The 15972-nt window shown below is 42.0% G+C and overlaps 1 protein-coding gene across 1 annotated transcript in view; it reads right to left on the reverse strand.

The window, feature by feature from the left end:
- TMPRSS7 (transmembrane serine protease 7) overlaps positions 1-15972 on the reverse strand; it is a 77383-nt gene that overhangs the window by 2633 nt on the left and 58778 nt on the right. Inside the window, exons 11-16 of the mRNA XM_004373688.1 lie at positions 11606-11742; positions 10053-10160; positions 7687-7797; positions 6797-6913; positions 5542-5713; positions 1943-2211 (exon numbers count right to left, since the gene is read on the reverse strand). Coding sequence (XP_004373745.1) covers positions 1943-2211; positions 5542-5713; positions 6797-6913; positions 7687-7797; positions 10053-10160; positions 11606-11742 — 914 coding nt within the window. The remainder of the gene's footprint in view (positions 1-1942; positions 2212-5541; positions 5714-6796; positions 6914-7686; positions 7798-10052; positions 10161-11605; positions 11743-15972) is intronic.

Genomic DNA, 15972 nt, shown 5'->3' on the forward strand with positions numbered 1-15972 from the left:
TGATGAAATGGAGGCTTAGGAGGTTAAAGCATTTGCCCAATGACACGCACCCAGCAAGTAACAGAGTAAGATTCAGACCCAAGGCTCTGACGTGATCACCTAGGCCTCTGTGCCACACTCTGCCACCATGTACCTACTGCTTTCATTGGGACTGTGCATTAACAACAGCTGCTGCCAGTATTTACTGTCTAGAGGGTTTCTTTGATGGGCTGGCAAAACTGATCTATGGCAGTTTCCTAGGAACCATAAAACATTACAGTTTGGTTATGATCCTTTCACTTCCTATTTATGCTGTCTGGCTAATGAGTTTAAAAAAATAAATAAATTCACACATGTACATATACACATGCTTATAAAGAAAACATCTCATGATAAGTTGGTTGAGTAGACTCTTTCCTGTTGGATATCTGACTATATAACTCCAGCACTGAGCACAGGGCAGTTCTGATGGGTTGCAGATGTTCAGACTGTTAGCTGCCTTCCCTTGTTGGGACTCAGAGACCTAAGCAGGTCTGAACTGCTGCTGAACATCGTTACTTGAATAAACCAAATGAAGACAGTGAACACTTGAGGAGCTGCCCACAACAGATCCTTAGAGGGCCAAAGCGAGGCTGCAGAATAAGGTTCAAGAATTGCAGAAAATGTATCTGCCCCAAAACCCTTTAACAGGACTGCAAAGGAATCTGAGATGACAAGGAGATCAAGGGAAAGTATTAGCACAAGCCTGTGGGAGACTTTAGCAAAGCTTTGGAGTCTGTCCCTCAGTATATCCTCAGAATCAACCCCAAATCCTGGGACTGTGGGAAACCTTGGCAGGGCAGCTGTAAAGGCTTGACTAACATACAATCTGTGTTATGGGCTGAAGTGTGTTCTCCCAAAATATTAATTGGAATTCTAACCCCTGTACTTGTGGATGTAATCCTATTTGGGAGTAGGATTTTCTTTGTTATGTTAATGAGGCCATATCAGCATAGAATGTGTCCTAAACCTAATCACTTCTGAGTTATAAAACGAGCAGATTAGACACAGAAGCAAGGACAAATGGACAAAGTGGGGGGGGATGGGTAGATAGACGCCACATGAAGCTCGCCAAGGAATTTAGGAATGCCGGGGGCCCGGGGCTAAGGAAGCTGAAAGAGACAAGGATCTTCCCCTACAGTGGGCAGAGAGAAAGCCTTCCCTTATAGCAGGTGCTCTGAATTTGAACTTCTAGACTCCTAACCGTGAGAAAACAAATTTCTGTTCTTTAAAGCCACCCACTTATGGTATTTCTGTTACGGCAACATTGGGTAACTAAGATGCACTGCTTTTGTGCATATTGAAAATGATGACCCCTCTGGGTAGAGGAATTGCAAGTAGAAACTCCTTCCGGTTGGACCAATTAGAAAAAGGTGATTTTCTTCTAGACTGATATAAGCCCCTGGCCTGAACAGGCAGCTTGGAGAGCCAAGGACAGGCTGAATTTCAGCCCTCACTCTCATCCCCTTGGCCCTTTGCCCTCGTGCAGGACACACCTGCATAATCCTCCAGGCAGTTGTCTATGAGTTGACACAATAGGGTGTGTGTTTGTATATGTGTGTGTGTCCTTTTCTCCCTTGTAAAGCGAATCACTTCACTTCCTCAGATGAAAAGGGAACCTAGAAATAGCTAAGAATGAGTTGCTCTTCTATAATGGAAAACCTGTCAAAACCCTCAGAGTTTGAAAACGGCCAGTGTTATCTAGAATCTCCCTCATGAGGTGCTCTGCTTCTTTTGGGGTAGGTGGAGAGCACCATAAAACAGATATAATAATCCTTCCATTCTACCCCTCAGAGTAGTTGGCAGGCTCAAATGGGACCACATACAGAAACCCTCTCTGCGAACCTCAAGGCACTACATTAACATGAGTTATTATTATTATTATCTGGAGGGAAAAGGTATGGCCATCCACTCATGCACACACCTGCTTCGTGCCTTCGCCCCCAGCCGGTTACCCAGCACTTCTCCCCACTGTGCACTTTCTGACCAGAGGGAGGAATGCATATGGGCTGAATGAGCTGTTTCAGGGTCTCAGGCCAGGCGATACTGAGCTGTAGCAGAGCAATATCATAGTCAAAGGTCTGGCTGTTATAGTACTCGTGGACCACAATTCTTCTCACCGGGGAGACAAACTTGGCATTCCCCTGCACGTACATCCCTAGGTGAGCAGTCCATGGCGTGGGGTCGGACAGCCTGATAGAAAAGGAACGAAGCACAAAGTCAGGGGCTCAAAGGGCCAGACATGGGTCCCAAACAAGAATCTGATGAAAACTGAGAAAAGAGAGGCCTGGCTTTGCAGCCCTGTTGTAGCCACTGGCTCTGTCCAGGGACCTGGCAAGAAGCACATCCTCTATGGGTCTCACTTGCCTCCTTAGTAAAACCAGAGATATTCCAGCATATTCACTCAACAACACCCTAAGGAAATGCCCAGAAAGTTTCTTGCCACCGGTATTACATGAACCACACATAGGTCAAGACCATTGGCATCTGGATTTGATTTGTTACATTCTTCCTACTCATGCTGATTACGGTACTTGATGGAGACAGAAAACCCATTTGCCAAATTCAAATGGTATGAATACTAAGACAGATTAGAAAACAAAGTATTATAAGCAGGAATTAAATGAAGTCTTAAAGACTATTGCTCTCGCTGCTGAAGTGTGACCATCCACCAGGTACCACCTCCTGCCAGTCCTTCCTGAATCCTACTCCTGACCCTAGCGGCCATGCACAAGTCACCAAGGGCCTTTCAGTCTCCATGGATGACTTCTATCCCATTGGCACAACAGCCTTGCTCTGGCAGAGTGAAAAGAATGTAGACCCTTTTGAAGAAAAATAAGCAGACAACCCAAAGAGTGTGGCCACTAATCTGCTTAGTTGACATCTCATGGGTGGCACTGGGGACCTGGGGGAGTATTACAGTTAACATATTATTTGAATAAATTGCACAGCATAAAAGACTAATAGTCAACAGGGGAAAAGTTATTTTAGTAATTAATGTGGATCCAGGAATTTCCAGGAGAAGCAAATACTCAAATTGCATAAATTGTTTGAAATAAGCTGCTTTTAAAAAAATCAAAATAAAAAATGAATATTAATTTTGGACCTAAGATTCAATCTACCACTTGTCTATCTGTCCATGAGAGCCAAAGTGTGACCTTGAGTATATCCCACCTTAATTTAGAGACTATCTTAAAAATAGGTTTGATGCATGGAACACTAATGACTGAAGCCCAGACGAGTTGTGGGATGACATCAAGGACATCATACATGAAGAAGGTAAAAGGTTCCTAAAAAGATAGGAAAGAAAGAAAAGATCAAAATGGACATCAAAAGAGACTCTGAAACTTGCTCTTGAATGTGGAGTAGCTAAAGCGAACAGAAGAAATGATGAAGTAAAACAGTTGAACAGAAGATTTCAAAGGGTGGCTCAAGAAGACAAAGTATTATAATGAAATATGCAAAGACTTGGAGTTAGAAAACCAAAAGGGAAGAACTCGTTTGGCATTTCTCAAGCTGAAAGAACTGAAGAAGAAATTCAAGCCTCAAACTGCAATATTGAAGGATTCTATGAAGACGAATTGGTCAACTTTCGTCCATTTCAGGAGGTAGCGTATGATCAAGAACGATAGTACTGAAGGAAGAAGTAAAAGCTGCACTGAAGGCACCAGCCAAAAAAACAAGGCTCCAGGAATTGATGGCACACCAACTGAGATGTTTCAACAAATGGATGCAACACTACAAGCACTCACTCATCTATGCCAAGAAATTTGGAAGACAGCAACCTGGCCAACTGACGGAAAGAGATCCATATATGTGCCCATTCCAAAGAAAAGTGAGCCAACGGATTGTGGAAATTATTTAATAATATTAATATCACATGCAAGTACAATTTTGCTGAAGATAATTCAAAAACCGTTGCAGCAGTACATTGACAGGGAACTGCCAGAAATGCAAGCCAGATTCAGAGAGAACACGGAACGAGGGATATCACTGTTGATGTCAGATGGATCTTGGCTGAAAGCAGAGAATACCATAAAGATGTTTACCTGTGTTTTATTGACTATGCAAAAACATTCAACTATGTGGATCATAACAAATTACAGATAACATTGTGAAGTATGGGAATTCTAGAACATTTAATTATGCTCATGAGGAACCTGTGCATAGACCAAGAGGCAGTCGTTTGTACAGAACAAGGGGATACAGCGTGGTTTAAAGTCAGGAAAGGTGTGTATCAGGGTTGTAGTCTTTCCCCGTACTTATTCAATTTGTATGCTGAGTAAATAATCCAAGAAGCTCGACTGTACGAAGAAGAACTTGGCATCAGGATTGGAGGAATACTCATTAACAACCTGCGATACGCAGACAACACAAGCTTGCTTACTGAAAATGAAGAACTTGAAGCACTTACTCATGAAGATCAAAGACTATAGCCTTTAGTATGGATTACACCTCAACATTAAGAAAATAAAAATCCTCACAACTGAACTAATAAGCTACCTTGTGATAAACAGAGAAAAGATTGAAAGTTGTTGTTAAGGATTTCATTTTACTGCAAAAGATCTCTTCAAAGTGTTAGAAAGCAAAGATGTCACTTTGAGGACTAAGGTGCACCTGACCCAAGCCATGGTATTTTCAGTCACCTCATATGCATGCAAAAGCTGGACAATGAACAAGGAAGACAGAAGAAGAATTGATGCCTTTGAATTACAGTGTTGGCGAAGAACATTCAATACACTATGGACTGCCAAAAGAACAAACAAACCTGTCTCAGAAGAAGTACAGCCAGAATGCTCCTTGGAAGCATGGTGAGACTCTAGTCTCTCAAGAATGACACCATGCTTGGTAAACTAGAGGGTCAGTGAAAAATAGGTAGACTCTCAATGAGATGGATTGACACAGTGGCTGCAACAATGGGATCAAGCATAGCAATGACTGTGAGGATGGCGCAGGACCTGGCAGCATTTCATTCGGTTGTATATAGGGTCACTATGAGTTAGAACAGACTGATACACCTGATAACAACAACAAGATTCAGTACATTCTAAACAACGTCAAATTTTAAGTGAGGTTATTTTCTAAGGTTTCCTTTTACCCTCAGCTGAAAGAATAACTGTCCCGTAATAATACCATTGGTAAGGACAGAGCCCTTCCAGTGCTATTAGTGGCCTTTCCAGGGTCCACCTCCAGCCATCCTCAGTGCTCACTCTTCTCCACATTCTTCATGCCTTCCCAGAGGGTTAGCTCCCTCTGACTAGAAATCACAACCCTATTTTCTCAGACTAGCAAAGGCCTACTTATTCCTGATGTTTCCTTTGTGTTTTTCCTTCTTCTTTATATCGATAATACCTTAAAAAAAAGAAGTGTTTGGCACACATCTGTTATCAAAATTCAAAAAAATAAATAAACAACTGGATTGATTGGATTTCTTCAGCAGGGAGCTTCTCCCTATGTTTGAGGTTAGACGTATGTCTGTAGTCACAGAGGGTACCACTTTAGAGTGAAGACTGCATGCCCTACCTGTTTCCGTGGAAACAGTGGGCCGCAGAGAGAAGCCACTCCCTGGAGATGACTGATGCGCCACAGTAGGCAGATCCGACAAAGTGGAGGCTGACCTGCCACGGCCAGCCCCCTTCCAGGGTGTCTGTGCCCCCGATGATGCGGTGGGGGGTGGAGGAGCTCCTGCTGCAGCCTGCGGCAGAGAAAAGGTCACGTGATTTAAACACAGCCTTGGAAGAAAAACTAGAAATTAAGTCAGGCTTAGATCTGGATTGGGAACTTACAAACCAGGTAAACAATGTGAACTCTCCTGCCTATTTAGAGGAGAAAGAATATGTGGGTCTGTCTGTAACCAGTACTAACAAACTGCCCCACCTCCTGAAAACACTATGACACAGTCTCTCTGTCTACTAAGACATGCGAGGGTGGGAGGGAGACCTGTTAGTAACAGCTGGACTGCTACCAACAGCAGCCTGTGCAGTTTAGGTTGTTAGGCAGAGAGGAAAAGATAAGTTCCAGATGTGACAGAACTCAGTGTCTTTCAAGTTGTGCTAATTTGAGAGAAAACATTTGGAAGAGAATTTATAAGTGCAAGACAAAACAAATGAAAACCGAGCAAGAAAAACTAATTATCAGAGCAATTATTTTTCGGCATAAATAGCGTTGATAAGGCTGTATAATTAAGATGTCACCACATGATCAATTAGAAGCCACATGACTAATAAGAGCATATGGCAGGTCGTCAGTATCAGGGCAGAGCTGAAGAAAGAACCAGCACTAGATATTGTTCCTAACATAAGGCATCATTGCCAAGGTCATCACTGTGTTCCAGTTTCTGTTTCTTTCCTCATAGGTTTTTTTAATTGAAGATCTTGATTAGTTATTAGAAAGTGAATGTTCTCATTATGAACTCCTAGTGTACTAATTTTTGTTATCAAGAAAGAAGACAAGGTCTATTCTAGAGCTTTTATTTCTGAGAAACAACTTCAGACTTAGTGTTATGGATTGAAATGTATCCCTTCAAAATATAAATTGGAATCTTAATCCCTATACTTGTGGACGTAATCCCATTTGGGAATAGAGTCTCTTTGTTATGGGAACAAGGCTGTATCAGCGTAATGTGTGTCCCAAACCCAATCACTTCTGAATTAACCAGTATTTCCTATTCTTCTCTGGGTCTTTGGCAATCTAGGCTACACCAAGAAAGAAACGAAAATGAAAAACAAGTAAACTGAAGGAGGAATTCACAAACTAGAAAGAACATCATTCTACTCACTGCAGCCTTCTTCATCACTTCCATCTGGACAATCCACTGTTCCATCACATTTTGCATTTTGCTTCCTAAAGCAAATATCATTGCCACACTTAAAAGTTCTATTGTTGCATGGAATGCCTAAAAGTGAATAAAAAGAGAAAGAGTTTTTCCTAGCCAGAAACTGATTTGAGTGAATGACACTGAGCTCCTCAAGGGATGGCTAACTACAGAAATCAGTTTTGCTGTTTTGCGAGAAATGGCAGAGAGAAGAGAAGCAACCCCAGAGTGACCCAATCCTCCAAAGCAGCAGAGCCAGGGGAAGGCAGGCAGGCAGGTGCACCTGCTGAGAATCAGTCCCACAGCCACTCCTCTCCTTCCACTATCCACGAGATGCAAAGGAGTTGACCAGATCAGTGCCTTTAGGCCATAGACTTTGTTATTACCTTGTCTTGTTCACCAAGAAAAATTTTAAGCAAAATTTCCATCACACTCAGTCCTTTTGTATCACTAAGGGGAACAAATCTGAATTATAGCATGTTTGCTCACAACCCTGAAGGAGTGTTCTGCAGGGGCTAGAACAGAACATGTCCCATCACGGTATCTGGCAAATTCCTCCATCAAGTCTATCAGGTCTTCAGTATCCACAGCTTTGAGCAGCATTAAAAGCAAGTAAGCAATGAACATCTGCCAGGATTCACACACGAACACACACACACACACACACACACACACTCCACCTTGGTTTGCCTCGGGTTGGGGGAGTTCTTAGGGCATGGAACTTTCAGTGCTAAAACTGGGAAATCCTAGCAAAAATGGAACAAGTTGATTAGCCTAACCCAGCAAACGTATTTCACTCTGATTCAGGGGAAATTTATAGGAAGAAACATAGAGCACAGAGGACCCTTCCTCACTCTGGGTGCAGTTCTGCTCATCCTGGCCATCCTCACAGTCCTTGAAGCCGTTGCAGACCAGACGGCCATGCTGCCTGAAGGAGCTGGTGTTGCAAGCAGGTTTAAGAGCCGCTAGAACAAGAACAGACAGAAAGTTCATGAGCCATCTGGGCGATCAGCTGGATTCTCTAAAGATCAGCAGTGCCACTCCCAAGGTGCAAATCAGTAAGATCATTTAAATAAAATTAAAAATGTCTTTTCCTCAAAACTGACACCTCCATGAGAAACAGCAAATGTTTAAACTTTGGTGTAATTCCTCTGACTTTGTCAGATCTGGTTTTCGCTTTTGCATAAACATGTTAAAATTTGGTAGTTTATTTAATTATAATTAAATGCATCATAAGTAATTTATTTTAAAAAAATAACAAAAACTATAAGCTGGGACATAAACTGAACATATTCCCCTTCCTAAGGAAGCTGGGAACCTCCTGAGAGTGGAGCCTTTCTCTTTTCATCTCTGTAGCTTCAGCCGCTGACAAACAATAGGTTCTCACTAAAGGTTTGTTGAGTGAATGAATGACCATGAGATCTGCAGGAACAATCTGCAGACGTGTGGTCTATGTGTAAGGAAAACTTTCTTTAAAATTATTTTACACTAAGAGAGATCCATTTTCTGGATTGGGAAATAGCAGTGTAAATGTATCACAATTTTTCTTCCTTGGAATATTTTCATGAATTGCCTTGAACCAATGACGGGCACAGTATATTAGCAAGCACTTTAAGAAGGTATAATTCACTAAGCATTTCTGGTTTTGTGGGAAGTTATCATTTGTGTTTACCTTCTCCTGTTTTTTGCAGAGGTATCTTCTGTGGAAAGGAGCACTGGTGGCACGACAGTCAAGCGCTCAGCTGTTTAAATGTTGGCTGTTTAAACCCACCCAGTGGCTCCACGGGAGAAAGACCTGGAAATCTGCTTCTGTAAAGATTACAGCCTAGAAAACCCGGTAAGACAGGTCTACTCTGTCACGTTGGGTCGCTATAAGTCGAAATCTACTCAACGGCACCTAACAACAACAACAACGTCTTCTGTGGAGGGTGTGGGAGAGGCACCATGTGGAATAACGATCACCAAAAAGCATCCCTTACTGTCAAGTAACATACGATCACTTTTGTTTGGAACATCATAGCAGAACATCATAGCAGAGAATAATAATAATTTAAAAAAAGGCAGCCTCAATCACTGTATAATGGGCAGTAACTGTTATTTTTCTAAGAAACAGAAGCCCCTAAAGATTTAAATGATCAATACACGATAAGTGAGTTTTACTTTCTTTTGTCAATAATGTATGGAGTTGCAAGTTATCCTTCATAAGCCATTTTTTTTATTATATTAACTGTAATATTTCTCCAAGAACATGAAAGAAGTTCAATAGCGTCACCATCACAACTGTATCGAATTAAAACCCTGGATTGTTAGCAGGAGGAAGTGTTGCCAGTGATGTCACATGACTGAGTGAATTGTTTTCCCCACACTGCTCCCTGGAACTGGAGATGGGTTCGGGAACACGGTGCAAATAGTAATAAAAAGACCAAGTCAGAGACTCTCCCCTCAAAGAAGGAATATTTGATACCCCAACACTTAGTATCAATGTGAAACCAATGCAGGCTGTTTAGGTAAAAAATCAACTTTATCACCCACAAACCACACCTGTGCTCCGTAAATGAATATCCTGACAGAGCTTAGTTATCTGCAGGTTCTGAGTTTCTTTCTAGATGGAGGACTAGTACTTTAAAACAGGATTGCTGTGTTTAAGGTTGTGATGGGTTAAATTGCTAGCCTCAGATCTCCATTCCTTGGTAGGATCATGCACCCACCCCCCACCCTGCCCTTGCATGGTGCCAAGCTGTGCACAGTAAATTTCCCTGCCCCTTGACTTTGGCCTCACCTAAGTGATTGGCTTTGACCAATGAAATATGGACACTAGTGATGGTGTGCCGGTTCCAAGACCAAGCCTTAAGAGGAACCATGTGTTTTTCTCACCTCTCCTTTGCTTCTACCATTGGCATGGCTACCAGACTGCTCTAAGGAGGAAGAGGCCATGTGGAGTAAACCTGATCCCAACCCACTGGGAAGAGCCAAGCTCAGCAGTACCCACAGCTTGAAGCAGAGCCACCCAGCTGAGCCCATCCTATATCAGCCATATCCCAGACAACCCACTAATGCATGATCGTGAATAAATGATTGTTGTAAGCCACTGACCTTTGGGATAGTTTGTAATGCACCAATAGATAACAGCTACAAAAACCAAAGATGTTCAATGGCAGCAACAATGCCCTGACAAGTTATTTATTCATAAAAAAAGTCACATTAAAGCATGAGTACCCACCACAGAAAAGTTCATCGCTCTCATCAAAGCAGTCATTTACCCCATCACAGCGCTGGGCCTGAGGGACACACAAGCCAGAGGAGCATCTGAAAAATCCAGTAGGGCAGGCTAGAGAGAACACAAAATAGAAAACCTTGGGTGAGTGCCTAAAAATCACCAGGTCATATTGGCACAGACATAAAAACTGTTACTTGATTGGGAAGTTGCCATGAGAGGAGTAGTAATTATGCAATATCTCCACCAAATCAGGACCATGGATAATTGAAAGACAAAAAAGCAGAACTGAGAAGAGCAAAGAATAAAGCTAATTATTACACAAGAATGTTTCAGTTAACATTGCATCCAGTTCACATGCACAGCCAAATTTCTGCTGTCTGCATACCCTTGACTCAGCACTTGGGTTTGAACATAGACTGGAAGAGTGTAAAAGCTGGAAGGAAACCTAAAGTCCAGGATCCTTAGAGTGTAGTCTTTGGACCCCTCAGTCTTTAGGCTTCTGGTGTCTCTGAATCCTCTGTGATCAAATGCATTATTCTGAGGAGTCCATGCCTTTAATTACATTCTCAAGTTATCTCTGTCCCAAAATCCATTAAGAACCACTGATCTTAGAAAGGTATTAGTGACTGGTCTCCAAATCCAGGACCCCTGCCTCCTGCCTCCTATTCCATCATTCTTTCTACTACAACCAGATTGTTTGTCAAAGATCATTTCCTTGTCACATCTGGAATCACTAAATCTGGGCTTATAGCTAAGTATTATACAAATAATAAATCCTTCCTCCTTTTGTGCAAAAGAATTGGGGAGAGTACATGGTCAGGTCAACCATTGTCTCAATGGCACACAATGGAATGTACGTGACACTGGAAAATATTCATAGTTTGAAAAACAAATAAAGATAAGATGATTTACTACGTCTCTCTGTCCCTGTTTGGAATTGTAATATTCTGAATCCAGAAGAAGGTACACTGGGGATTGGCAAAGAAGGGTTTGGTGTAAGTAGATTTCTCTCAAGTCACATCCTCATGAACTCCTAAGTGGTTAAACCTACTCCCCCTTTAAAACCGGTTGAGGATTTCCTGAGCAAGTCATTACCTACTCTCTCCAGCTCTAAGGACTTGCCTCAAACATTGCCTTCTCTACTAACCACTTCCTGGCCACTGCTCTAGTGGATCTCCATGTGAACTTCAAGTTCATCATTCTAGGGTTGACATTGAACTCTCTTTGATCAACCAGTTCTCCCTTTGCATCACAAGCCAAAGTGAGCCACGGCTAGTGGCCTGAAATCCACTTGATGTATTTGCACACATAATATATACAAGAAATTATGCCTAGCAAGAAGAATAACAAATCAAGAAATGGGCTTGTTCTATATCTTAGGGATCTATGAGAAATCATATTTTCAACTACTAATCAGTAATAATAAAAAAGTTATATTATTTTCTTCTGATTGCAGCAGTTTTCATTCCTTCAATTCTCAAAGTTTAACATTATAAAGTGTTACCCTCTGTTTGACTTTTTAGTAAGGTTTTCTAAGGAGTGGATCCCAAGCTTACGTTGGCTGATGTTGTAGCTGCCATATTCTACCAACAGTGGCTTGTCCGAAAGCTTTGAGCTGCAATGGAGCTGGATGTGAACATGGGGGCTGGGCACTCGGAAGATTGTCTGGTGATCCATGTAGGAGCCGCAGTACCTGAGGAGACAAGAGAGCCAGGGAGTACACACAGCTTAAGGTTCTGCTGACTGCATTGCTGCTGACAATGAATTCACTAATTTTTGGTCATTTGGGCTTCATAAACAGAGATGTTGATGGTAGGGCTGGGTGATTTATTCATTTTATGATGAGTGACTATGATTGAGTAACTTCTGCCACCTCAATTTTGTTTTCTGCTAAATAGAACAACAGTAGTACTGACTCTCGACTATCAGGAGTCCCTGGGTGGCACAAATGATTACGCTCTCAACTATTAGACAAAAGGTTAGTAATTTGAACTCACCCAGAGTCGTCTCGAAGACAGGAAGACAGGCATAGTGATTTGCTTCTGAAAGGTTACAGCTTTGAAAACCCTATGGAGCAGTTCTATTCTGTACACATGGGGTCACCATGAGTAGGAACTGATATGAGGGTAAATAACAACAACAACAATAAACTGTTACCTGTTGCTTTTCTCACTAACACTTATAATCAGAAATATTTGTTTAATTCTCCCAGCCCTCTATCTTTTTTCAGTGTAGTAAACTGTCAAACAACAAGAATTGGTTGCTTTTGCCCACACACCTCTCTGCTGAGCAGAGTGGACCATAAGCTCAGAGGGAAAATATGCAATGAATTCCAGGAACACTTAGAGCAAAAGACAACATTATTCTAATCTAAACTGAAACCTGATATGTATGTCAGAGCTTGTCCTTAGCAAAATTTCAATATTTCTCCACCATGATTTTTTTCTTACCTCTTTTATTACCTAATGCTTCCCAGGTTCCCACTATCTTTGTGAGAAAATGGCTCTCCGTTAATAATTCTTATTATATGAGCCCTGTGGTTAGTAGGACAAGGGCTATTATTATACTGAGGGCCTATGATAAGTCCCACCACCTGTCTGTCAGTTTGTCATACTGTAGTGGCTTGTGAACTGCTGTGATGCTGGAAGCTATGCCATTTGTATTTCAAATATCAGCAGGGTCACACATGGTGGACAAGTTTAAGTGGAGCTTCCAGACTAGGACAGACTAGCAAGAAAGGAGTAGGATCTACTTCCAAAACTTAGCATTGACAACCTTCTGGATCACAACAGAACATTGTCCAACTCGTTTGCTTTGGACATGTCATCAGGAGGTATTAATCGCTAGAGGACGACGTCATGTTTGGTGTAGAGGGCCAACAAGGGCAAGAGAGACCCTTGGTGAGATGGACTGGCACACCACCTGCAACAATGGACTTAAATGTGCTGGTGATTGTGAGGGTTAGCACAGGACTGGGCAACACTTTGTTCTATTGTACATAAAGTTGTCATGAGTTGCGTTGACTGAAGAGAAGCTAACAACAATAATGATAAATCAGGCCACCACCATGTGTGGGAGAGGCTCTTCCCAAGTGAATCCTGCAAGGTCTCAGAGGAGGACAGGCACTAGATATGAGGCTTGAGGGGTGATGTCCTTCGCTGGAGGACCCTCTGAGTACCAGTCAGTCCAGGTCCCCAAAGCATGCATGAGAGCTACTCATGTTCCATGGGTCCAACACTGACATTCAGCAGAAGACCATGTAGCTAATATGGTTTTAAGGTCTGAAGTAGGAAAGCTTCACATATTATTCAGAAACAATCTTTTGCTATTGGCTGAAGTTCAGTACCTGATGGGCTGATAGGCCAGATGCTCAGATAAGAATAAGAAATAGCAGCTGCAAGTTGCCACCTGGCTAAGTGGGAGTCAGGTCTGATGGGCACCTGAAAGCCAAGCCAAGCCTTTAGGGTCAGGATATCTAGTTGGCCATCTTGATATCAGAATCCTGTGTTCTGGAAACATAGTGATTGGTATGTTATCTGTGTTTCATAATCATTTTCTTTGTGTTCTCTATTAACATTTTGCAAGAAAGCAAAGATGAGCCTTACTTAAGGATGTTAAGGACAGGACAAGAGGAAAAGGACGCTTAGGCTAGAGTTTAGAGTGGAACAGTATGCAATGGGGCATGGCGGTGGCTTATGGAAACTAAGAAGAGTGAGAGACTGGAGAAACACAGCAAGAGTCAGTTTACATACACAAACATTTCACAGGTAAGAAAGCTGAGACACAAAGAGGTGAAGTAACTTGTTAAATTTCCAATAGCTAGTAAGTAGAACCAAGGATTGGACTCAAGTCCACCTGGTGCAGAAGCCTGGGTGGCAAAAGCAGTTTGCTACTGGCTGATAACTGAAAGGTTGGCAGTTCAAACCCACCCAATGACTCCATGGAAGAAAGACCTGGTGACCTGCTTTCATAAAGATTATAGCAATGAGAACCCTATGGAGTAGAAGTAAAACTATTCCTATTCATGGATAATGTTATCCTATATGTAGAAAATCCCAAAGAATCCACAAGAAAACTTCTAGAGCTAATAGAGGAATTTAGCAAAGTCAACAAACAAAAATCGATTGGGTTTCTATACACCAGCAATGAGAAATCTGAAAGGGAAATTAGGGGAACGATTCTGTTTACAATGGCATCTAAGAGAATAAAATACCTAGGAATAAATATAACCAGGGATGTGAATGACTTATATAATGAAAATTATAAAACACTGCTAAAAGAGATTAAAGAAGACTTAAATAAATGGAAAGATCTCCCATGTTCATGTATTTGAAGACTTAATATTGTTAAGATGTCAATACTACCCAAAGCGATCTATAGATTCAACACAATCTTGATCAACATTACAACAACCTTCTTTATAGAAATGAAAAAACAAATCCTCAACTTTATATGGAATGGCAAGATGCCCCAAATAGCAAAAGCAACGTTGAAAGAGAAGAATAAAGTAGAAGGACTCACACTTCCTGATTTTAAAACATATTATACAGGTACTATAATCAAAACAGCCTGGTACTGGTATAACAATAGACACATAGACCAATGGAATAAAATTGAGAGTCCAGAAACAAACCCATACATCTATGGTCAACTGATTTTTGACAAGGTGCTAAGTCCATTCAATGGAGGAAAGAAGAGTCTCTTCAATAAATGGTGTTGGGAAAACTGGATTTCCAAATGCAGAAACAGGATGAAACAGGATCCATGCCTCATACCATACACAAAAACAAATTCAAAAGTGGACTGAGAACCTAAACGTGAAACTAAAACCATAAAATCTTAGAAGAAAATGCAGGGGCAACACTGTTGAGCCTAACTTTTAAAAATGGATTATCTAATATAATAACAAAAGCACAAACAACAAAAGACAAAATAAATAAATCGGACCTCATAAAAATTAAACACTTTCATTCATCAAAAAATTTTACCATTCTGCGAAAAATGGCGCTCTAGGCAGAAGCACCACGCCGTCCCTCCACAGCAAAGATCCGAAAAACTAAGCTGAACAGAGAATACAACAATCCTGAAACCCTAAAACATCAAATGAAGAGATAAAGAACTCAGCCACCCACCAAATGGAGTGAGAAAACTGACAGAGAACGGAGAGCGAGGAGAGATTCATGCAGAGGTCCCCTACCAGCTAACGCAGCATGGATCCGCCATCTTGGACTCCTATCGGAGACCAGCAACCAGAGGTATGAGAAAGCAGCCCCACAGAGATTCCAGCCAGAGACAAAACAACCGGTAATTTGTGATATACGCTTTCCCACACCCCACCCTTCTTCACCCTGACTCTGCCTCCTCTGCTTCCACGGCCACAATCTCTCCACCGGGAAACACCAGCTGCATGGATTCCACATACCCAAACGGGCGGCTCTCTGAGTGCCATTTGTTGGCTGCTGGTATTGCTTTTATCCACTTCTTTTGATTTCTTCCTTGCCTCTCGCCACCTCCCCCTCCTTTCGCTCGAGTACCTTGCTCTGTGCACCATCTTTGCTTCTTCCTGAGGGGCTGCAGAGCTCCGGTAATTTGTGATATATTCTTTCCCACTCTCTACCCTTCTTCACCCACACTCGGCCCCCTCTGCTTCCCATGGACACAGTCTCTTGTCCAGAAACACCAACCCTCACTAGCTGGCTCTCTGAGTGCCATTTGTTGGCTGCTAGAATTGCCTCTTTTTTTTTTTTTTTTCAGCTTCTTTTGATTTCTTACTTGCCTCTCGCCACCTCCCCCTCCTTTTGCTCGAGTACCTGGCTCCATGCACCATCTTTGCTTCTTCCTGAGGGGCTGCGGAGCTCCATTCGAGTGTGGAGCTGCTTCCTGGTTGGGGCTGCCGTGCTGCTGGGATCCCGGGGCTTTTGTT

This window comes from Trichechus manatus, unplaced genomic scaffold (genome assembly GCF_000243295.1).
Source record: "Trichechus manatus latirostris isolate Lorelei unplaced genomic scaffold, TriManLat1.0 scaffold00026, whole genome shotgun sequence".
NCBI lineage: Eukaryota > Metazoa > Chordata > Mammalia > Sirenia > Trichechidae > Trichechus > Trichechus manatus.